Source organism: Pygocentrus nattereri, chromosome 3 (assembly GCF_015220715.1).
Source record: "Pygocentrus nattereri isolate fPygNat1 chromosome 3, fPygNat1.pri, whole genome shotgun sequence".
Lineage (NCBI taxonomy): Eukaryota > Metazoa > Chordata > Actinopteri > Characiformes > Serrasalmidae > Pygocentrus > Pygocentrus nattereri.
The window spans coordinates 45231478-45251998 of record NC_051213.1 but is presented as its reverse complement, the minus strand read 5'-3'; the positions used below and the strand labels follow the sequence as shown (position 1 = coordinate 45251998).

General features: G+C 40.3%; 2 protein-coding genes across 8 annotated transcripts in view; one reads left to right on the top strand and one right to left on the bottom strand.

Annotated features, from left to right (window-relative positions):
• The window catches only part of LOC108413126, a 205492-nt gene that overhangs the window by 50203 nt on the left and 134768 nt on the right, over positions 1-20521 (top strand). Inside the window, exons 1-4 of one of the 6 annotated variants that reach the window (XM_017685493.2) lie at positions 7133-7739; positions 17903-17954; positions 18657-19585; positions 19687-19848. The exons of 1 other annotated variant lie outside the window; for it this stretch is intronic. In XM_017685493.2, coding sequence (XP_017540982.1) covers positions 19427-19585; positions 19687-19848 — 321 coding nt within the window. In that variant the 5' untranslated portion in view covers positions 7133-7739; positions 17903-17954; positions 18657-19426. Of the gene's footprint in view, positions 1-6565; positions 7740-12392; positions 14808-17902; positions 17955-18656; positions 19586-19686; positions 19849-20521 lie in introns of those variants that run through there. 4 more of the 6 variants (XM_017685494.2, XM_037537372.1, XR_005130139.1 and 1 more) reach the window with 4 other exon arrangements.
• LOC108413128 lies at positions 6744-14486 on the bottom strand. Of its 2 annotated transcripts, XM_017685498.2 has the most exons (9): positions 14365-14486; positions 12615-12662; positions 11389-11498; positions 11133-11249; positions 9086-9110; positions 8446-8496; positions 7621-7727; positions 7125-7167; positions 6744-6960 (listed from the first exon to the last, which is right to left on the bottom strand). In XM_017685498.2, the coding sequence occupies exons 1-9, from the start codon at positions 14459-14461 to the stop codon at positions 6956-6958; spliced, it is 603 nt and encodes a 200-aa protein (XP_017540987.1). In that variant the 5' UTR covers positions 14462-14486; the 3' UTR covers positions 6744-6955. The 2 variants fall into 2 exon arrangements, with proteins under 2 accessions (XP_017540987.1, XP_017540986.1); XM_017685497.2 differs by having other exon boundaries at positions 6744-7167.

Here is a 20521-nt window from a genome sequence, read left to right as displayed (position 1 = left end):
ATTACTCCAGTAAAAGTAGAAGTTCCTCCCTTTAGACCTCCACTTGAGTAAAAGTACTAAAGTATTTACCTTCAAATGTACTTCAGTATAAAGTAAAAGTACTAAAAGAGTAATTCTGGCTCTGATCTGGTCCTGTTATCATTTTTATAACCAGACTGGCTTCATGAACTCATTTCAGGTGAAAGTCCTCCAGCGTCTCTCTTGGTAAACCAGTCTTTTAATAGAACGTCATTAATTAGTGACGCTGACGTCTATTAAAATGATCAGAAGCACAAAACACTGAAGGTAAACAGTTTCCATCAGGGAGAACCGAGTGGCTCTGAAATCACTTTTTACACACAAGCAAAGTTTCAGGTTCAGATTTATTTACAACTTAGTTCCAAGTTTAAGTTGAATAAAAACTGGCTTTAAACTCAGGATCACAGATGAGCTCCTTTACTATGTTGATCTGTAGGCGTCTGTTCATAAACATAAACCAGCCCAAACTCATTTACTATAAAATGAAATGGTGTTTGTAGAAATTCAGAAAAAAAGAAACGCGCCAGTCACGACTGCATATGTGGACATATTTCTATATTGTGCTCTATTTACACAAAGTTAGGTTAGTTCATCATTTATGTTGAACAGACTCTCCCAAAGTTTTACGCTGCTGCGCTGACGTTGAACCGCGTGCTGCACTGGGTCGGTATGACCAACAGGTCAAAACCAGCTCTAAACAAAGTGACCGCTGGGCCCTGATTGGTGCTCTGGCTTTGCGCTTCTTTCGTTTTGACGTTACGTTTTTATACACACAGAAACCAAAAGGAACGACAGATTTCTCAAAATGTAGGAGGAAAAAGTCGGATATTAGACTCTGAAATGTAGTGGAGTGAAAGGAAAAAGTCGCCCAGAACGGAGAAATTTCAGTACAGATACACCAAAAATACTAAAGTACAGTAACTAATTACATTTACTGAGTTACTGTCCACCACTACTCAGCATGCGCGTATCATTACTATACTTTGCTTTAAGGTTTCAAATTGTGTTTTTATTGTTAATTCTAAGTTCAGAGAGGCCATGAGCTGTTGCTATCATTTTCTGGATTGTTATTTTGAGATAACAAGTAATTTTTCTTGATGTCAATACAATAACAATTAACTTATCTCAAGAAAACAAGTTTGTTATCTTGAGATCACTAGATAGTTAACTCGATATCTCAAGATAACAAGTTAATTATCTTGTGATCCCACAAAGTTATTTTCTTGAGATCACAAGATAATTAACTTGTCATCTTAAGATAACAAATGTTCTTATCTACAAAGCCCCACCAATGACATCCTGTATAACTAAAAATAATGTGTGGCCATGCCTTATTAACACATGGGAACGAGATCCTAATGTGTGGCCACGACTTAGTAAGGCATGGGAATGAGATCACGGCTTACTAAGTCATGGCCACGCATTATGATCCTGTTCCCATGCCTTATTAAGTCATGACCACGCCTTATATTTATTTATACAGGATGTCACCACCGGGGCGCCGTACTTGTCTTATATGCTAAGAGATATCTCAAGATAATAAAGTCGTTATCTAATATGATTAGAAACCGTTTTTAATGTTTCATTCTTCCTTTGTTTTACTCCACTAGTGCATGATGTCCACATGCTATGAGGACAGTTCGATAACTTTATAATAAAAGGGATTTATTATTATACAGTTTATTTTTTTCATTAGATCTGTCATTAAGTTTTAATTGTAATATATTGTAAAAAAAAATTCTGAAAGCGACATTTAACAATACAATTAATACAGAAGTTAGTAAAGCTGTTCAGGCTGGAATGTAGCTGTAAGTCTGTTGCGACATTGGAGCAATGTGCCTTATGACTCTAGCATCTAGTGATGAGAAGGACACAATACATGACATATACCTTAAAGAGAACTGTTATGAACGGTCCACAGGCACGAAAGGGTTAAATAACCTTCAACACTTCTAGGATTTTCATAATTATCATTATAGAATAGTAACAGACAAAATCAGATTTCATGGTTGGCCATGCAAGCATACTTCTGCTGAACTGGTTATTTAATAAGGCCAAGCCAGTCATTTTTTCCTACTGGTCTATTACAATTTTGACTGGTTCGTACAGAAAGAGAGAAGGCATTTATGAGCGACAGAGCAAAAAATGAAAGCCGAATACTTCTTTGTCTGTGCGGGTGTCTTGACAATGCGTCTAATGATGACGACGGTACAGTACATGGTCATTTATTATGACACACTCATGCATATATCTATAGCGTAACCGTAAAGTATAATTTAATGAATTATTAATGTGTGGGTATGTGGTTCCATAAGGATGTGGCTTTTTGAGCTTGGTTTAAACCACAAGGCGATATCACTGATACATGAATTATCTACACACTGGCACAGTGTTTTTGTTGCATCAGCTTCCACAGTTGAACTACTGCAGACTCCTGCCTTATGGTTACAATGCATTGTGAGACAGGTACGTGTTCATTTGGTCAGTTATTTAAGGCAAACAGAACTGACTTACACCCAAATAGTACCTGCTCTGTGAGGCTCCATGGGGGACCTGACCACTGAAGAACAGAGTATCAGAGAAACAGATGGACTACAGTCTGTAACTGTAGAACTACAAAGTGCAGCTATACAGTAAGTGGAGCTGATAAAATCAGTCCACTGCTCAAACCATATCAACAAGTTCGCTGATGACACGACTGTGGTGGGTTTGATCAGCAAGAACGATGAGTCAGCATACAGAGAGGAGGTGCAGCGGCTAACGGACTGGTGCGGAGCCAACAACCTGTCTTTGAATGTAGACAAAACTAATGGTTGTTGACTTCCAAAGAGTGCGAGGTGACCACCCCTTACTGAACATCACTGGCTCTGCTGTGGAAATCGTCAGGAGCACCAAGTTCCACGGTGTCCACATCACAGAGAACCTCACCTGGTCCCTCAACACCAACTACATAGCCAAGAGAGCCCAGCAGCGCCTCTACTTCCTGCAGAGACTGAAGAAGGCTCATCTCCCCCCTCCTATCCTCAACATGTTCTACAGGGGGACTGTGGAGAGCATCCTGAGCAGCTGCATCATCGCTTGGTTTGGGAATTGCACCGCCTCAGACCGCAAGACCCTACAGCGTATTGTGAGGACAGCTGAGAAGATCATCGGCGTCTCTCTCCCCTCCATCATGGACATCTACACCACACGTTGTATCCGGAAAGCCACTAGCATTTTGGACGACCCCCATCCATCCCTCACGCTGACTTTTTTCACTGCTGCCATCTGGCAGAAGGTACCAGAGCATCGATGCCATCACTGCCAGACTCGGCAACAGTTCTTAAACTCACAAGGACTGAGCTAACCCCACCCCCCGTCACACACATACTCCACACACACAACTCTAGAGCAACAGAGCAACTCGATGCTCTACTGGCTCTATCTGGATCATTGCTGCTACACTGTTTTCACTGTTTTACTCAGGTTTTTCTACCTCAGTAACTGCTGTGTTTATGTCGGTCACCTGACTGCGTGACTCACAGATCACGGCATGTTAAATATCTCTGCACCTTATTCTCACTGCCTCATGTCCAGAATGAGTGCAGTGTCAGTGCTGCACTATCCTGTCTGTTTACTGTGTCTGTCTGTTTAATTTATCGTATTTATTGTGTCTAGTTTAATTTTTTGTTTGCATACACTGTCTGCACGTTCGCACTTTGTACTTTTTGTTCCTTGTTGCACCGTGATGCTCCTGGAGGAACGTAATGTCACTCCAATGTGTACCTGTACATAGACGGAATGACAACCGCCTCTCAACTTGAGTTGACAATGGACAATGAGCGTAGAAACAAGGAGGTGGTCATGATGTTATACCTGATTGTGTATTTCTCCATCATCACGTTTATAAATCTCTGTATAGTGGCGGCTTTATGACCCTCACACAGATGACACCTATCTTGTACGAGGTACTGTCCATGGGTGCCGGCGCAACAGTAACATCATTTGACGACAGGAAAAGCTCCGTTTTAGGCTTTTGTCTACAGTTTTTTTTTTCAGTTGTCTGGTTGTGATATGACCGTTTTCTGGCAGGTGAGCGTGCTCGAGTAAACAGTTCGCTACCCTTCATGTTCAGAACTGTGCACTCCAAGCATTTTAATTCCTTAATCTGGCATTCAGTAGTCATAGCCAGTCAGTACTGGTGACTGAACTCTTCCAAACGTTTCTGTCTCGATGGTTTTTATTGACCTTGATGTTTTGACTGCGTCTAGTCTCAGACCCCCTCAGACCCAGAGTACTCTGTGCTGCTGTGCGTCTTCTGTCTGTCAGTGTGTGCTTCATTCTCAGATTTACAGACTGTAATAAGCCCTTATGAGCCGGTCAGGCCTGAGGGCTGGTGATGTAGTAATCTGAGGTCTAGGTCATTCACACAAGACCAAACTTTAGATTTTGGACGTCGTCCAAATTCACAAGAGCTACTGAAGTGAAACGGCGCTCTGTTCTCGTTTGAAGCCAAGGAGCCCTGCTAACATCCACCATAGGACACCAGCAGGTGACACTAGCTTTATTGTTAGCTATCCGACATGGCACCACACAAAGTCTGTGATATTTTAGGCTTTGTTGCAGAACTCGATCAGATCCGTTCATCTCCTGCGAGATCAGATCCAGCGTTTTCTGCTTGTATCACCCCAATAACACCAGATACAGCATCTCTATTAGGCCATGCAAGCACTGTGGCTGAACTACAAGCATAAACACACTGAATCCAGGACAATCTTTCACCACTGCTTTATTACATTCCACTAGAAAATAGAAAGAAATAGAAATGACATTTTTGGCTTAAAAAACAAAAAAAAACAAACAAACAAACAAACAAACAAACAAAAAAAAAAAACACATCCACCAAACCTAAACCCCCAATCAGCACCATAATCTAGACAGTAGATGTGCTGAAAATACAAGTATTTGATCATTATGATGTAGGAAATTACACCTGAGTGTACATCGATTTCATTCACACAGTTCAGTAAAATGAACGACAGTAACAGCTGCAGAAAATCTCATTCTGGTAGAACATCCAGCAGCACAGTGTGACACTGAACCAGGCCTGGGCAATGTAAAAATAACTAGCATGATCTTGTTTCATCATTAAAATAAACAAAAAAAACAAAACAAAAAAAACAAAAAAAAAAACACGGTATTGCTAAATTCTACATTCCTTGGACCAATAAAACCACAGCAAAATACAGAAATCCACACACTTTATGAACCGCTGCCCTAAACACTCACACATACGCACATGGAACTGATTGTCTTTCTACTTTGCATAATAACTACTTTTGTTTTTAGTGTTATTCTTATATTTCTTTTTTCCTATTTGTCTTTTCTATTTTAAGATTATATTTGGTGAATGGAGGAACAGCAAAGGAGGAAATTCACTGTACAGTGTAACTGCCTGTTTCTGCTGTGCCTATGACACTAAAACTCTTGAATCTGTTGAAGTGCATAGAATATTAAGGTCAGCATGTTTCCTGATAAAGTGACCGTTCCTTTGGTCCACAGCAACACTAAGACATTCTAGACAGTTTCTACTTCGCTTTTATGTAAAATGGTCGTATTGGTTTGAAAACACACGACTTACATATTTAATGCTGAAGTAATGTGGTGACTGGACAACAGTGATGGCTCGCAAATACCTGGATAATTAATACATACATTATATATATAAAATCTACTTAGTTCTGAACCAGTAATCAGATACATGGCACTGAATAATGAATAATTGTGTACACAGTGGCACAGCATTTCATTGCATCAGCTTCCACAGCTTCACAACTACAAATACTTGCCTTTACAGACAAACTGGCAAAAACCCTGAGCAGGCAAAAACCCTGAGCCATCAGTCTGTGCTGTCTGATTAAGTGTAGTTGAAAAAGTGCCACTGTTGGTGCAGCTTTTTGATCCAACTGAGCATTTACAACCTAGCAGGTTACACAGTTTATTATTTATAGATTATTTATTATTCACTTATTTATAGAAGTGCCGAGCGTCTGGATGTGGAGTCGTGTAACGACAAAATCCTGCACAGACACCGACACCGTTTGCCAACTCATGCTAATTTTTTCACAAAACAGCTGGTTCAGCTATGTCATAATAAACGATAAACCACAATTATTTTAAATATACTGGATCCATATTTAACATTCAGAATATCTATTTGCATCACAAGCAAATAACATGTCGTTAAGTATATTTTGATATATATATTTATATACATATATATAAACTAAAGCTTAATGCTTTAAAATCTTTATTTTAAAATTCATGTACACTATCGTTAAGAGATTGCGAGTTTGATCCCTGGTGATGCCACAGCCATACGTGACTGAGGGTCCTATGCTGCATTCACACTAGCAGGTAGCAGGTGACAAGTTGTTTATGTTGCCCCCAGTTTTTTTTCTTGGGGTCCTGCCTGCATTATTAAATATGCATCTTCAAAAATATTACATAATTAAAATAAATTAATTTCAAATTAGATGCGACCAACAGTCTAAATTCTGTTTTACAGATTATTCAACACTGATCATCTGTTCACTTCTACGGGTCTACGATGAGTCCGAAGAACAAGGATGTGGTGGTACTTCAACCTCCTAGCACTGGTAGCATTGTGTGATTAGGGGAGACCCGACTAATGGGTGTAACTGGACACGAACAAAATTGGAGAGAAATTTTTTTTGGGGGGGAGGGGGGACCCCAACTGACCAATAAGAAGGTCTAATGAATGACCAACACAAACTACATCAACAGATGAGCTACAGTGTCTAACTGTACACCAGGAAAGTGGAGCTACTAACAGGTGGATGAGTTTCTACACTGAGAATATTCAGCACAAGAAAACAGGAAAGGAGGAATGAGGGAGAGAAGCAGTGATGGTCAATCCATTCCAGTAGGAACTTCGTCAAACTTTGGACAATTAAAGAAAAAAACACAATTATTTTCCCCTCTGTACAAAGTTTTTTATTATTATTATTATTATTATTATTATTATTATTATTATATACAGAAAACACATTTAAGTAGCTACGCATCTCGAAAATAAAACAAATACATTTTAAAACTATGCTCACCTTGCTCATCTTCTTGGTTCACTTCAGAGAACGCTACACTTTGCTGTAAGGCAATAAACAAAAAAAAAAATGATCTTAACTACCCAAATAATACACACAAAAATTAAAGTTTTTGTATCATGTGGAATTTTATTAAATGTTCATTTAAGTTATCGCTGCTGATAAGTGTGGTGACATTTCTCATTTATTCCCTTTACTTTCTCAAATGTTCCTCACTCACAGCTTTCGTCAGAAGTGGTTAGGAAAGTGCAGATGCTAAGCTTTTGAATCTGTTACACATTTGTGTTTGGAAGTAGAACATTATATTATCACGATTTGTTGCGCATAGTCTAGTTTTATGGAGAAAAAAATCTTTACATCTTTGCATTTTCACTCTTTACAAAAGTCAGACAGAATGTAAACGAATGTAAATGTAATGTATTATGTAAGTCATTAATCATGTAATTACATTTAAATTATCAAAACGACAACAATATAAATCACATTTTATACTCACCTTTTTGCCTTTCTGGGACCTAAACTTCTTCACAAGCCACACAACGAAACACACAACGATCCCGAGGAAGACCACTCCTACAGCCAGAGGAATCAGCCAAAGTTCATCTATCACACCATGTAAGAAAAACACAAACAGAAAATAATACACATTAAATGTTAAAGACCTCTCTCAGCAATCATAGGAAAAATGTGAAAAAGAGGTTAAAACTGAAAGAACTAAGACACTGATGTGACGCGGAGCGATGATGAGGTGGACGCAAGTGCAGAGACAAGCAAGATTTATTAAGGGCAAATCGAAAGTCAGAGTCGAGACAGTCCAGGGTCATAGAGCCAACGAACAAACAAAGTGACACATCAGGGATCATGAAAGTCTAACTTTTCTATATTACATATTTGCTGCATCACCCACCTCTACTGTCAGAAGAAAAAGATACTAAACTGAACTTTTTACTGGGAAACACTAAGGTACAGATTGTACCTTGAATGAAAAATGCACCTGCACAACACCTTTATTTCTGACAGTATAGTCCTGGCCATGTAACGTATTTAAGGAAACGTATCTGGTGGGTAACTAAATGAATTAATGACAGAAGCTGTAACTGAGTGTGTTTAGATGCATAATAATAATCCATATACATATGCAGTTAAAACCAATGACTGAGCAAAAATACAGGTCTTTTTAATGGATTTTTGAAATCCGATAACAGCCTTAACCTGATCTAAGAAACTGGAGTATACCGCTTACATGACCACATGAATAATCAGACAGATGCCCAAATCCAATAATGATCATTATACTATTATTTCATTATACTGTACTTACATGCACCATTGCTCATCTGTGATTGGGAGTCAGGACTGGTGTCATTGATCCCTACAGAAACACAAAAAAGAGCTACACTAAAACATATAAAGCTTTCCCAAGACCTGAAACACAGTCCTTCCATATGACAATGATTCTCACCAATAAACTGTTTATGAAATATAATTTTTTTTTTAACCCAACTCTCCCCTATTTAGTCATCTTCAATTCCACCCGCTACCTAGGACTCCCCCAGTCACATGATACAACCAGTGCTAGGAGGGTGAAGGCAGCACAGGCTTCCTCCTAGACCTGTGAAACCAGCCACCGCTTCTTTTCGAACTGACGCTCACGCAACAACACAGGACAGGCGAACACGCTCGGAGGAAAGCGCCGACCACCAGATCTGTTACGTCAGCTAACAGACGCCTGCACTGACTAGTATCATGTTGAGTGATGGGAGGAGAGAGGGGGCCATCCTACCCACCCAGAGAGAGCGAGGCCAATTGTGCTCTCTTGGACTCCCGGCTACAGACGGCTGTAGTATCACCGGGGATCGAACTCGCGATCTCCTGATGACGGGGTCAACGCTTAGACGGTTGCGCCACTCGGGAGTCTCCAAAATATAAGATGTTTGAAGGGAACAGCAGGAGGCACTCACCTCTGAAACAGAACACCAGGTCGTTCTGAAAAACAGAAAACACAGAAGACATTAGTTTTACATTTACATTCATGGCATTTGGCTGACGCTCGTATCCAGAGCGACTTACAATTTGATCATTTTACACGATTAGGCGAAGGCAGTGTTAGGAGTCTTGCCCAAGGACTCTTATTGGTATAGTGTAAGGTGCTTACCCAGGTGGGGGATTGAACCCCAGTCTACAGCGTAGAAGGCAGAGGTGTTAACCAGCTGGTTTGAGAACCACAGGTCTACAAACTAATGATTATGAACTGAGGTTTAAATCAAACCTTTAACAGTGTAACAGTGGATAAGCACTTGTGATACTCACTCCATTCACCTGAAAATCTTATTAAAATCACCTCAACACTTCAAGCCGTCACACCTTTTAATACAGTCTAGGGCACTACTCGGACTGGATTAGTTTTCCATGGGGAGGTGGGATAAGGCCCACTTACCACAGGACGTCTGTAACATTTATGACCAGTTCACACGGGATAGGAAATCTCAGCATAAATGACTGAGATAGGAGTGGCTACTCACCACCATTACTCCAGAAAAGAGTTCAAAGTATAGATGCCATTATTTTGTTAACCCTAGTCATCTGTCTTTAGCTGTGAAATTCACAGCTCAACGTCAACAAAACGTCTCAAACTTCATGTTTTTACATGTTCTGAGTTGTAAAAGTGAGATGGGACAGTAACACTGAGCATCAGCTTGATTTTAGCTGCAAGCAACAAAAGTAAATGCTTATTCGAGCCTCCACACTTCAAAAACTGTTTCCACTGTTCATGACGGTGTTTTTACTGACGATTCACAAGGCGCCTGAATCTTTACTGCAGTTTTTAAAAATGACCCACATGCTGCATTCGGACTTGACTAAAATCTATGGCAGCAGACAGACTTCTCAAATTCTAACAAGATCTGAAAGTTCTACTTAAATGGTTTATTTACAATGAACAGTGCATGGCGATGAAAATGACATTACCCCATCTCCTCAAGTAAAATTTATCCTGTCTGGATAAGGCTTAGGGTCATGAAATTGTTTAATAAGCAGGTGGACGAACTACACAAATCATGTACTTGAGTTAAAGTAGAGACGCTCAAAGTGAAATATTACTCCAGTAAAAGTAGAAGTTCCTCCCTTTAGACCTCCCCTTGAGTAAAAGTACTAGAGTATTTACCTTCAAATGTACTTAAGTATAAAGTAAAAGTACTAAAAGAGTAATTCTGGCTCTGATGTCCTGTTATCATTTTTATAACCAGACTGGCTTCATGAACTCATTTCAGGTGAAAGTCCTCCAGCGTCTCTCTTGGTAAACCAGTCTTTTAATAGAACGTCATTAATTAGTGACGCTGACGTCTATTAAAATGATCAGAAGCACAAAACACTGAAGGTAAACAGTTTCCATCAGGGAGAACCAAGTGGCTCTGAAATCACTTTTTACACACAAGCAAAGTTTCAGGTTCAGATTTATTTACAACTTAGTTCCAAGTTTAAGTTGAATAAAAACTGGCTTTAAACTCAGGATCACAGATGAGCTCCTTTACTATGTTGATCTGTAGGCGTCTGTTCATAAACATAAACCAGCCCAAACTCATTTACTATAAAATGAAATGGTGTTTGTAGAAATTCAGAAAAAAGCCGCGTCAGTCTCGACTGCATATGTGGACATATTTCTATATTGTGCTCTATTTACACAAAGTTAGGTTACCAAAACCAGCTCTAAACAAAGTGACCGCTGGGCCCTGATTGGTGCTCTGGCTTTGCGCTTCTTTTTTTTGACGTTACGTTTTTATACACACAGAAACCAAAAGGAACGACAGATTTCTCAAAATGTGGTGGAGGAAAAAGTCGGATATTAGACTCTGAAATGTAGTGGAGTGAAAGGAGAAAGTCACCCAGAATTGAAAAATTTCAGTACAGATACAGAAAAAAATACTTAAGTACAGAAACGAATTATATTTTGTCCACCACTGTTAATAAGTCAATGAAGGGCACACACACACACACACACACACACTTTACCTTTTTGTCGGTGCACTGCAACTTCAGGCAAAATTCAGAAGGACAGAAGTTGAGGGTCACATTCTGATGTTTCAACAGTCTTGAAAGATCAGTCTTATCAAGAAGTTTATCACAGTCCTACAAATCAAGACCAGCACAAGGAGAAAAGTGTAAATAAAATGGGGCCCGAATACATCATTGATAACTTTCCCCCAAAATCAAACAAAAACTACTTAATTCCATTAAACAAATGTAGTGCAGAATAATAACTATATACCTTATCATAAATTCCAACCTCGCAGTCTTCGTGTTCCTCCGTAATGCACTGATTCAGTGCAAATGTGATGGTGCCATTCTTACAGGGAAAACCCTGAACACTGGTGCAATCTAAAAATCAAACAGTTCCACACTCATGAGTTCAATCATCGAGTAGGTTACAGTAGTGTTTCCCCAATCCAGTCCAGACAGTCCTTATCGTTTACTTCATTTCAGCACGACTGTGGCCCACCACGTAAATCTGGCTGTGCTGGAGTAAAAAGGTGGACTGTGCAGGGCTCCTGGTGTATCAGAAGCCATGATAAAAACTCAATGTGCAGTGCAGATACATTAGTTTAGTACTGTGCAAAAGGCCCTGAAGAGAACTGGATTTAAAAAGCTATTAACATGGACTGTAGAGATATTAATACTAGCGTAATATCAGAACAAATACAAATAATGTTACTATAAGCAGTGATTCTGCATGTGTCAAGTGTTTGTTTAACCATTTCCAAACCGCTCCTCGTTTCAACCCAATATTACTAGTTGGCACCATCCAATACCCGTTTTGGCTCATCATCTCTGACCGAGAGGACGGTATCCCCTCGCATCCCCCTCAAACTGAGCTCAGCTGTATGACCCAGCATTCGTACAAAAATAAGTATAATTGGTGTAATTGTAACGGTGTACAATAGTTGTATTAATGTTATGCTATGAAATTCCTGCTAAATGGGTTTGGCACCACCCGCTGGTTGGTCAGCATATTACAGTTTCTGTATGTATGCATGTTAAGATTAAGTGACCCTTATTAGTCCCACAATGGGGAAATTTCACCTCCGCATTTAACCCATCCGTGAAGTGAAACACCACACACACAGTAGTGGGCAGTGAGCACACTTGTCCGGAGTGGTGGGCAGCCCAATCTGTAGCGCCCGGGGAGCAGTTGGGGGTTAGGCGTCTTGCTCAAGGACACCTCAGTCATGTGCTGTCGGCTCAGGGGATCGAACTGGCTGGCTGGCTGGCTGGCTATCCATCTATCCATCCATCCATCCATCCATCCATAAAGAGTCGGTGCAGTCTCGGCAGTATTGGTTGCATGCTGTCGTGTTATACGCTGACCATACTGTGGTTGCCATACTCATTACAGGCAAATAAAAACTGCATCATCCCAATCCAGTGTCCATCACTGACCAGGGCAGACGAACACCCAATAGGAAGGGTCACATAATATGAATAAAATGTACTTACTCTTTCTATCGCATTGAGGTGAAACATTAATGCTGCCCTCACCACCACCTACAATGAGATGAAGAGAAAAAAATGAAACATGCAAAAACTTGTGCATTTTCATAAAATAGTAACAACCATTATGCTGATGGATGAAAGGGGAAAGGAAGAAAACAAAAACAGCTTTGAACTGCAAAGGGCACAAAATCTCTGACCCAAAACCCTGAAGCTGAAACCAGCACAAGATTTAAAGCATTCAGCTGCAAAAGAAACAGGGCGTAAATCGCACTAAGCTACTTGACTTTTAAAGCAAGTCAGTGGAGCCCGAACGTTTTCCATGTCATTTTGGGCCATTTCTTTTTCAGTTTATCATGAAACTTTCGAATGATGTCAAACGCTGAAAAATGACACAAATGGAGACACAAGGTTTTGTTCTGACAGCAGCGATATGCGAATGTATTTATCTGAGCAACAAGTGTTTTGGTTTAGAACAAAAGCAAACTTTGGAATAATCAGAAAATTATACCGGCTTTAAAACTACAGGCAGGTTATTAAGGCAGGAGCCTGCATCACTTAATCAAGGTAAGCAGTAACATTAATCTGAGTTTATATAATACACTTGAAAAAAGGCTGGACTGACATGAAAAAACAGCACGTTACAAATTAGGCTGTAAGGTACAGCACAACACAGCACAGCGTAGTACAGCACAGCGTATTACAAGCCTTGATGGGAGAAGCTCCGAGTGGGAGGGGCCTAACTTCATGCGTAACTTTGCAAACCTCGTGGACCGTGACGTAACAACGGGCAATCACAGCCACACAGTCGTCCCTTACGGTGGGCACATAGCCCCCCTAACCCGCCCCACAGCCCTAATAACATCCCCACAGCAGCCTATTCACGCTCCGACGTCTCGCCCGTGGCGCCCACGCTCAGTAGCGGCTCGCTACAATATATCCCGGTGTTCTGTCGAACTGTGCTACTCATCGAGCTGTCCTACTTCGATTTACTGCGCATGCGTACATCGCTTTCTAAGCTAATTTGTAGGTAGGCTCATCAATTCTTGCTACCTTGGTTAGAAAGTGTGTAATTAATGGTGAGTGTTTATTGCTTTTAATTAATTTAATACTTTACACTTACTACTGTATATTTACTGTAAACGCAAAAGTAATTTGCATTTTAGACATTTGTTAACGCCGCAGAAATGTTAGAAAACTATGGCACAAGTTTTACTGTTGAAATCGTTAGGCTTAGCGCGTACGGTGACAGAAAGCGTAATAAAATCGATATGTGCTTCCCCTAATATCACAAATTAGTCGCGGTATTATTTTTCGACACGGTAGCACATATCGATAGATACGATCTATAAATATACGCTATGGTAGGACGTCTCGACGAAGTAGGACAAATCGATAGAACACCGGCCGTCTGCGACGCACCGGCGACGGTGGCGCCTCTGAACAGTTCACGCGGTGTTCAGAGCTCACCTGTCGGACTCCACCTGAGCGTCCTCGGGTGTTTACGAGCGAAGCTCCGCGTTCCGCCACATGAGCGCACCGAGGACCGACAGGCCAACGACAAACGACTAACCAATAGTTAAAACGCCTCAGGACGCTTTTCCGGTCCGACGGTCGAGCGACAGGAGCAGCGGGGATTCAAGCTCGGCGGCATGGTGGTGTCGGCCAGTCCCGGAGGCTGGAGCAGCTCAAACTTACACGCGGGATTTACAGCGAACATTTCAAACCGAGCGAGGAAACGAGGGGAAAGTCTCACCTTCTCCATTAGCGGCTATGCAGCTCCACGACAGGAGCGAAATAAAGGAGAGGATCAGGATAACACCAGGTGTGAGTCCGGCGCGCGCTCGCTCCATCGTAGCCGGTCTTCTCCCGCGAGGCGCTCAGCTTTAAACTAGTTCCACCCCGTAGCTCCACCCATAGTTCCACCAGTAGCCCGACCCGTAGCGCGCCAGAACGTACCACTCCTAATAGTTGTTAACCATGAATAATATAATGAGTAAAATCCTTCAGAGATCGTTTTTGGGGTTGTTGTGTGCCTAATGACTCAGTGTTGTGATCTGGCATTGGCTGATCTCCCCGCGGGTTTGTAGACGGGCAAATATAGGGGCGACTAGGGGTCCTAGTTAGCGATAGCCCAGCTAGCCCGCATGCACAGGAGCGGCGTCTTCGGCAGGAGAAGCAGTAAATGCAGAGTAAATGGTAGGTTTTTTCCCTCCGCTTCTTATTGTAGTTCTATTGTAGTCTCTAGCGTGTATATAAGTAAAAGCTTAGCTTGTCCCTGTGTGTGTGCGCGCGCGTTTGTAACTAGATTGGACGTATGCGCTGTCCGGATAGATGCACACCGGCATAAATGTGCTGTAGCGGTGGAATTGTGCACAGTAGTGAGAGTAAGGTAGGTTTCATTGTTCACGTCCTAATTTATCTATTATGTAGTTTAATTAAGTATATCGCTAAGTCTGTGCGTGTATTTTAGAGACATACGGACGTGCTGTTGAGTTAAGCGTGACCGGTTGTGCTATAGTGTGAGGCAACGGGCGTTGGTGCTGGTGAATGTAAGGAAACTAATGAACGGTATGGAGTTTTATTTGTTTTAAGATGCGGTCCTGACGGCCGAAATGTTGGTCTTTGATAAATAACCGCTGTTTTTACTCTCAGCTGTGGACAGCGGCAGGCCATTATAACCAAGCTGGAAAGCGGGGGCTATGGAGAATTGCTGCCTGTTAATGTGATAAGAGCTGTGAACTGCTGCTAGCTGCTGTTTTCTTTATCCCTTTTTTTTAATTTTAGAAATGTTCTGATTAAGACCCAGTTTTAAACTGTGTATTAGATGATCGTTATGGAAATGCTACTCTGACTCCCAGTATTTACGGTTTGGTTATATATTTTTTAGTTATATATTTCCCCTTTTTTATTTTTTTTATTTTTATCTCTTACCCTTTTTTTTGTCCTAGGGTTATGAGTAATTTGTGTTACTGCCTGTGATTGTAGTTAGATCATCCAGCTGGGATAATTGGAAGGCTATTCATTGTAGTGAGCTATTGAGTGGGGTGTAGTGTTCACTGATTGGCGTTTGTAGTGAAAGTCTTATTCTGCATTTTATCGAATTGATTTGATTTGAGGGTGTTGTGATTCACATGCTATTTATTGGAAATTATAGAACTATATAGTTCATCCTCTATTCTCAGGCTGGATGCAAGTTTCTAGTGGGCAGCTATACATATGTAGATCTTTTTGTTTGTTTTGTTTAATGTTTTTATTTTATTATAACTATTTTCATAAAGCTTCTTTTGTATACAGATAGATAGATAGATAGATAGATAGATAGATAGATAGATAGATAGATAGATAGATAGATAGATTTCTTATTTTATTTTATAACTGTCAGCTGAACATTGAGTGACCAAGCGTTTAATAAAGCAATCTATTTTCTCTAACAAAAGAATCTGTGTGTCTATTTGGTGCAGAGTTCCCCTTCACTCTAGGTATAAACTAAGGGGTGGCGTAGTTGGTTATAGATCGGGGTAGTATCGCCACACTGTAAAAAATTATTTAGCCTTTAAGTTATGATAACTTACACTCTTTAGTTACCCTAACTATTCATATTGAGTTTTCGGATTTCAATTATAGTTCGTGAGTTTTTAGTCTTTCAACAAGTATTGTTAAGTTAATTTAATGAAGCAGATATTTTAAGGAGTCAAATGAACTTCATATTGTGAGTTATGACTATGCCAGAGATTCTCTGGCTATGTCTTGGTGTCACTGTATTAATGCGCCACAGAAAAAGCACTTCGTTTTGGGTTGAAAAAAGTAAGTGTCCTTTTTGACAGTACCTGTCTTACAAATATTCCAGAAGCAATAATAATTTAAAATACAGAAGAAGTAAATCACAAATCGAGGATGTGCATATTAAACAACTATTAACCTTGGGGAACTAATCTAGGCGGCGGATGATTACATGTGTAGAGCGGCAAGCACAGCCGCGTCATAAAGCAGCGTGAGGTAAGTATCGAAGCAGTGAATTGTCCGTTACGTTGAAAACCAGTTTTATAATTGAGTTTTCTTGCACCTATACATACAATAAAATGTTTACAAGACGCCTGTCCTATTAGCTTAACCAAGTTGTAGAAAATGGCTGGCTAAAATGAAGTCGGGCAAACCAAACTCTAGCTAGTTAGTTAGCTAGCTAACGCTAACTAGCAAAGCTAGTATCGGCCGTACCCCATCGGCCAGTTCCACCTTTTGCGCAGTTTCCTTAGATAAACTAATGAAACTGTCATCTTGTACATTTCATTAACCTTAAGACCAATGTATATGTACAAGACCTCTAAAAAATGATCAGCTTCTCTAGCTAGCTAGCACTAGCGTTAGCTTGGTTTGTCGACGTGTTTTAGCTAGAGAAGCTGGTAATTTGGTTTGTGAGGTTTATTGTACTTACACATACAATATACTGGTCTTAAGGTGATGAAATGTTTACAAGACGCCTGTTTTATTAACACTAGCTTAACCAAGTTAATGGCTGGCTAAAAAGACGGCAAACCAAGCTAAGCTAGCTAATTGGCTAGTAAAACTGTTAACTAGGTAGTTAGCGTTAGCTTGGTTTGCCGACGTCTCTCAGCTAGGTTAGGTAGCAAACTAGCTAGTGCTGGCTAGCTAGCGAAACTGATAATTAGCATTTTTTCCAGGGGTCTTGTACATATACATTGGTCTTAAGGTAATAAAATGTACAAGATGACTGTTTTGTTAGTTTAACTATACAGTACAAATGGCTAACTTAACTTACTGTTGGCCAAATTAATTCGCTAGCTAGGTAGACTGATCATTTAGCTAGCTGTGGGATGTCTTCCCGCCCATTTTAGTCTCAGGTGTAGCGAGTGAATCAGCGTATTTCGGCAAAACCACCATCTTTTATTATTTTACTCTTTTTATTGTTTTCTTGCTGAATGAACGAAAATAGCTTGCCTAAACATCTTGTAATTATTACGAAAATCCGAACAGTCCGAAAATGTGCTTTCGCACTCTAGAAAAAAACGAATCATGGTGCAGTAGATTTAGACCGAGATGACCACCTCTTCATCATGGTTATTTGTTATTGGGTTTTGGTTAGCAATGACTGAGTTTGCTTGAGAACCTGCTGGCTAGCTATGTACTGAGTTAGCTTACATGTATTTCTGTCAATTAAAGATTGTTCTTCTTTAGAATAATTTACTCTTACTCTTTCCATTGTTTTTGTGGCTAATATGACCGAATTAATGTTTCCTGTATGAAGTTCTTATGTGTAATTTTCTGTTTTACAGGTACAAATAAATTTTTAAATCCAGGGACTACAAATGTGGATGAAGTGGAGTTGTAAGTTTTGCAATTTTGTTTCAGAAAGGTGGTGCGGGATGCATGCAATTTTAAGAACATTCTGCTTACTCTGGCCTCAAGGCATCATCTTATGTTAGCTTATTATTTTGAAATGCCAAACATTTTCAAGCCAGAGATTGAGACGGAAAAATTGTCTGACGTGTGCCTGGACATCTTGGACAGTGGTGTAAGACAGGCAGTCCTAAATAGATTCAGTAAGGTTGACACTGTTGGACTGGCTCAAAGTGTTATCCTAAATGGAACAAAGTATTCAAAAGGAATGATTCTCTCTGTTGGGAGCACAAGTGGACTTCCAGACTTTGGTAAAGTTCTGGAAATATGTATTGTGCTGGATATGCAGATTTGCTTCATTGTCAAGCCTTTTACTGCATACTTTGTGGAACATTTGCGGAGTTACCACCTTGTGAAGGAAACTGCTGAATGTCTTTTGGTAAAACCAGAGGATCTCAATGACTACCTGCCACTTGTGTCATACCTTGTTCAGGGGCGCATGTTTGTTACTTTGATAGTTGTTCTATATATTATGGCAAATTTCATGATAAAAGGATCAACAGAAAAACTCTAAATTTACTTGGAATAAAATCTTCTTGTAAAGTTGCATTGGAGATGCAAGGTTTTTGTCTGACAATGACAGTATGTACTGATGTTTTTTTCTGTTTGCACAAATTCTCTCCTTTTCAGCTAAAAGTGATCAACAATGTTGCTTCGGGTCATCATATCAGAAAGTGATATCCGGCGACTCACAATTGAACATGTTCCCACAAGTGTTGAGGAGCTGTGCCAAGTGTTAAGAACAACCCTGGGACTTCGAGGCAGATTTATTTCACAGTTTGAAGATCCAGAATTCAATAATCAGTTGTGCAATGTGGCTGATATTAAAGACATTCCTGCGGAACGGGCAACATTAAAAGTGTTCACAGCTGATGCTGTTCTCTCTGATTCAACCTTGGACACGTGCAGCCTATCCTCTCCCAGTAGTGCGAGTTCTGTGGAATGGCCCGACCCTTTCACGATTCCAGTGTTCTCACATGATGTGGAACTACAGCTGAAAGAAGCAAATTGTAGGTATGCTAAGGATGAATCTGTGATGATCATTCCAAAAGCTATGAAGACCGATATCCTTGACACACTGGCAGACAACATGTCAAAGATCAGTGCCTATCCTGAAAAACATCACTTTGAGATTGTTGCCAAAGCCCTCATTGAGAAGCATCCCTGTCTTAAGGAGCCAGGGTCTGAAAAGGGATGGTATTCCTGGTTTCACGGCCTTAAATTTAAGCTTGGAAACTATCGGCAAAAACTGGCTGCAGCAGGATGCCCAGAGGTGGTTGTCAACAAAAGAAAAGCAGGTGATGCAAAGGTGAAGCGAGTGAAGAAATCAAAAAAGGGTGAACTACTTGCCAGAATCACCTGATGGACAAAGTCCAGAAGTTGAGGAGGAAAAACGGAAGATGATGGTCACTGAAATGCAGAAGAAAAGTCCTGATCTTCAGTCTGTGGATGAACTAATGACTGCTACATTTTCACGCCGCAGACAAGAAATCATAGGGGATGAGCCACTTGTTGCAGACGTAATCAACAGATGGCCTGCTCTGTTCTCTGAGAGACAGGTAATTTGTCACACAAATCATGTCAGATATTTTAAACTAAATGTTCTATTCAGAAGAGCAATGTGTAGTTATTATTTGCTGTTTGTCTGTATCTCCTCCAGATAGAGGCAGAGTTCAAAAGAATTGTCACCACCAGCCTTTTCCAGTCTTTTCTCGACGGACTTGATCATCTGGTCCCAAGACTGCTGGAGGTGTACAAAGCAGCAGTACTGTCTGGAAAGAAGCAAGCACTCAAAGGCATTTTGGACTGCCTTGAGAAAGATGTAAGTGCAGGATATGATGACAGCCAATGTGTCGTATCACGCATCTTGTTTCTCACAACATACGGTTGCCATGGTTGCTGTGTTTATTAGAAAAATATAACAATTATCAGCTATTTGCAATAAACCAAACAAGCAAGATCAATTTAAATAGCCCAGAACCACTAAATGAGCAAGTGTTTTCTCCAAATTTTAGACAAAATGACACTTTTAATGACTGCCGCAATTTTAACAGCATCCATTTGTTGGGACAAAATGTGATGCCACCTTCTTGCAGCATTCCTTAGGAATCTGCCATTTCCTGATGCTTAAAAATCCTTTGCTGGGATTTAAATATTGTAAACCCATGAATAATTGGAGACAATTGCCCATGAACAAAGGGCTGCTAGGGTTGTTCAGGAAAGCTGCCAGATGCTGGTGTCACATTTTGCAGTTGGTCATAATAGAAAAAGGGTGCTTTTCTTTTTTTAGTACTAAATAAACTTGTCATGAAGGGGTTAAATAATTCTAACACTGTATTTGTCAACAATTACCATTTTGTGTTGAATTTGGAAAACATACTTTTTACACAATTGTGTTGAGCTATTTAAAGTGTTCTTTGATGTTGTCAGAAAACCATGTTATGTTAATAAACATAGTTTGCCCAGGGCTTATATAATTTTGATTGCAACTGTAT

Coding starts and splice junctions, on each gene's coding strand:
- LOC108413128 (XM_017685497.2), bottom strand. CDS start 14,461: ATGGAGCGAGCGCGCGCCGGACTCACACCTGGTGTTATCCTGATCCTC. Junction 12,663..14,364: donor CATAGCCGCTAATGGAGAAG/GTGAGACTTTCC, acceptor ATCTCATTGTAG/GTGGTGGTGAGGGCAGCATT. Junction 7,168..7,620: donor GGTCCCAGAAAGGCAAAAAG/GTGAGTATAAAA, acceptor ATTGCCTTACAG/CAAAGTGTAGCGTTCTCTGA.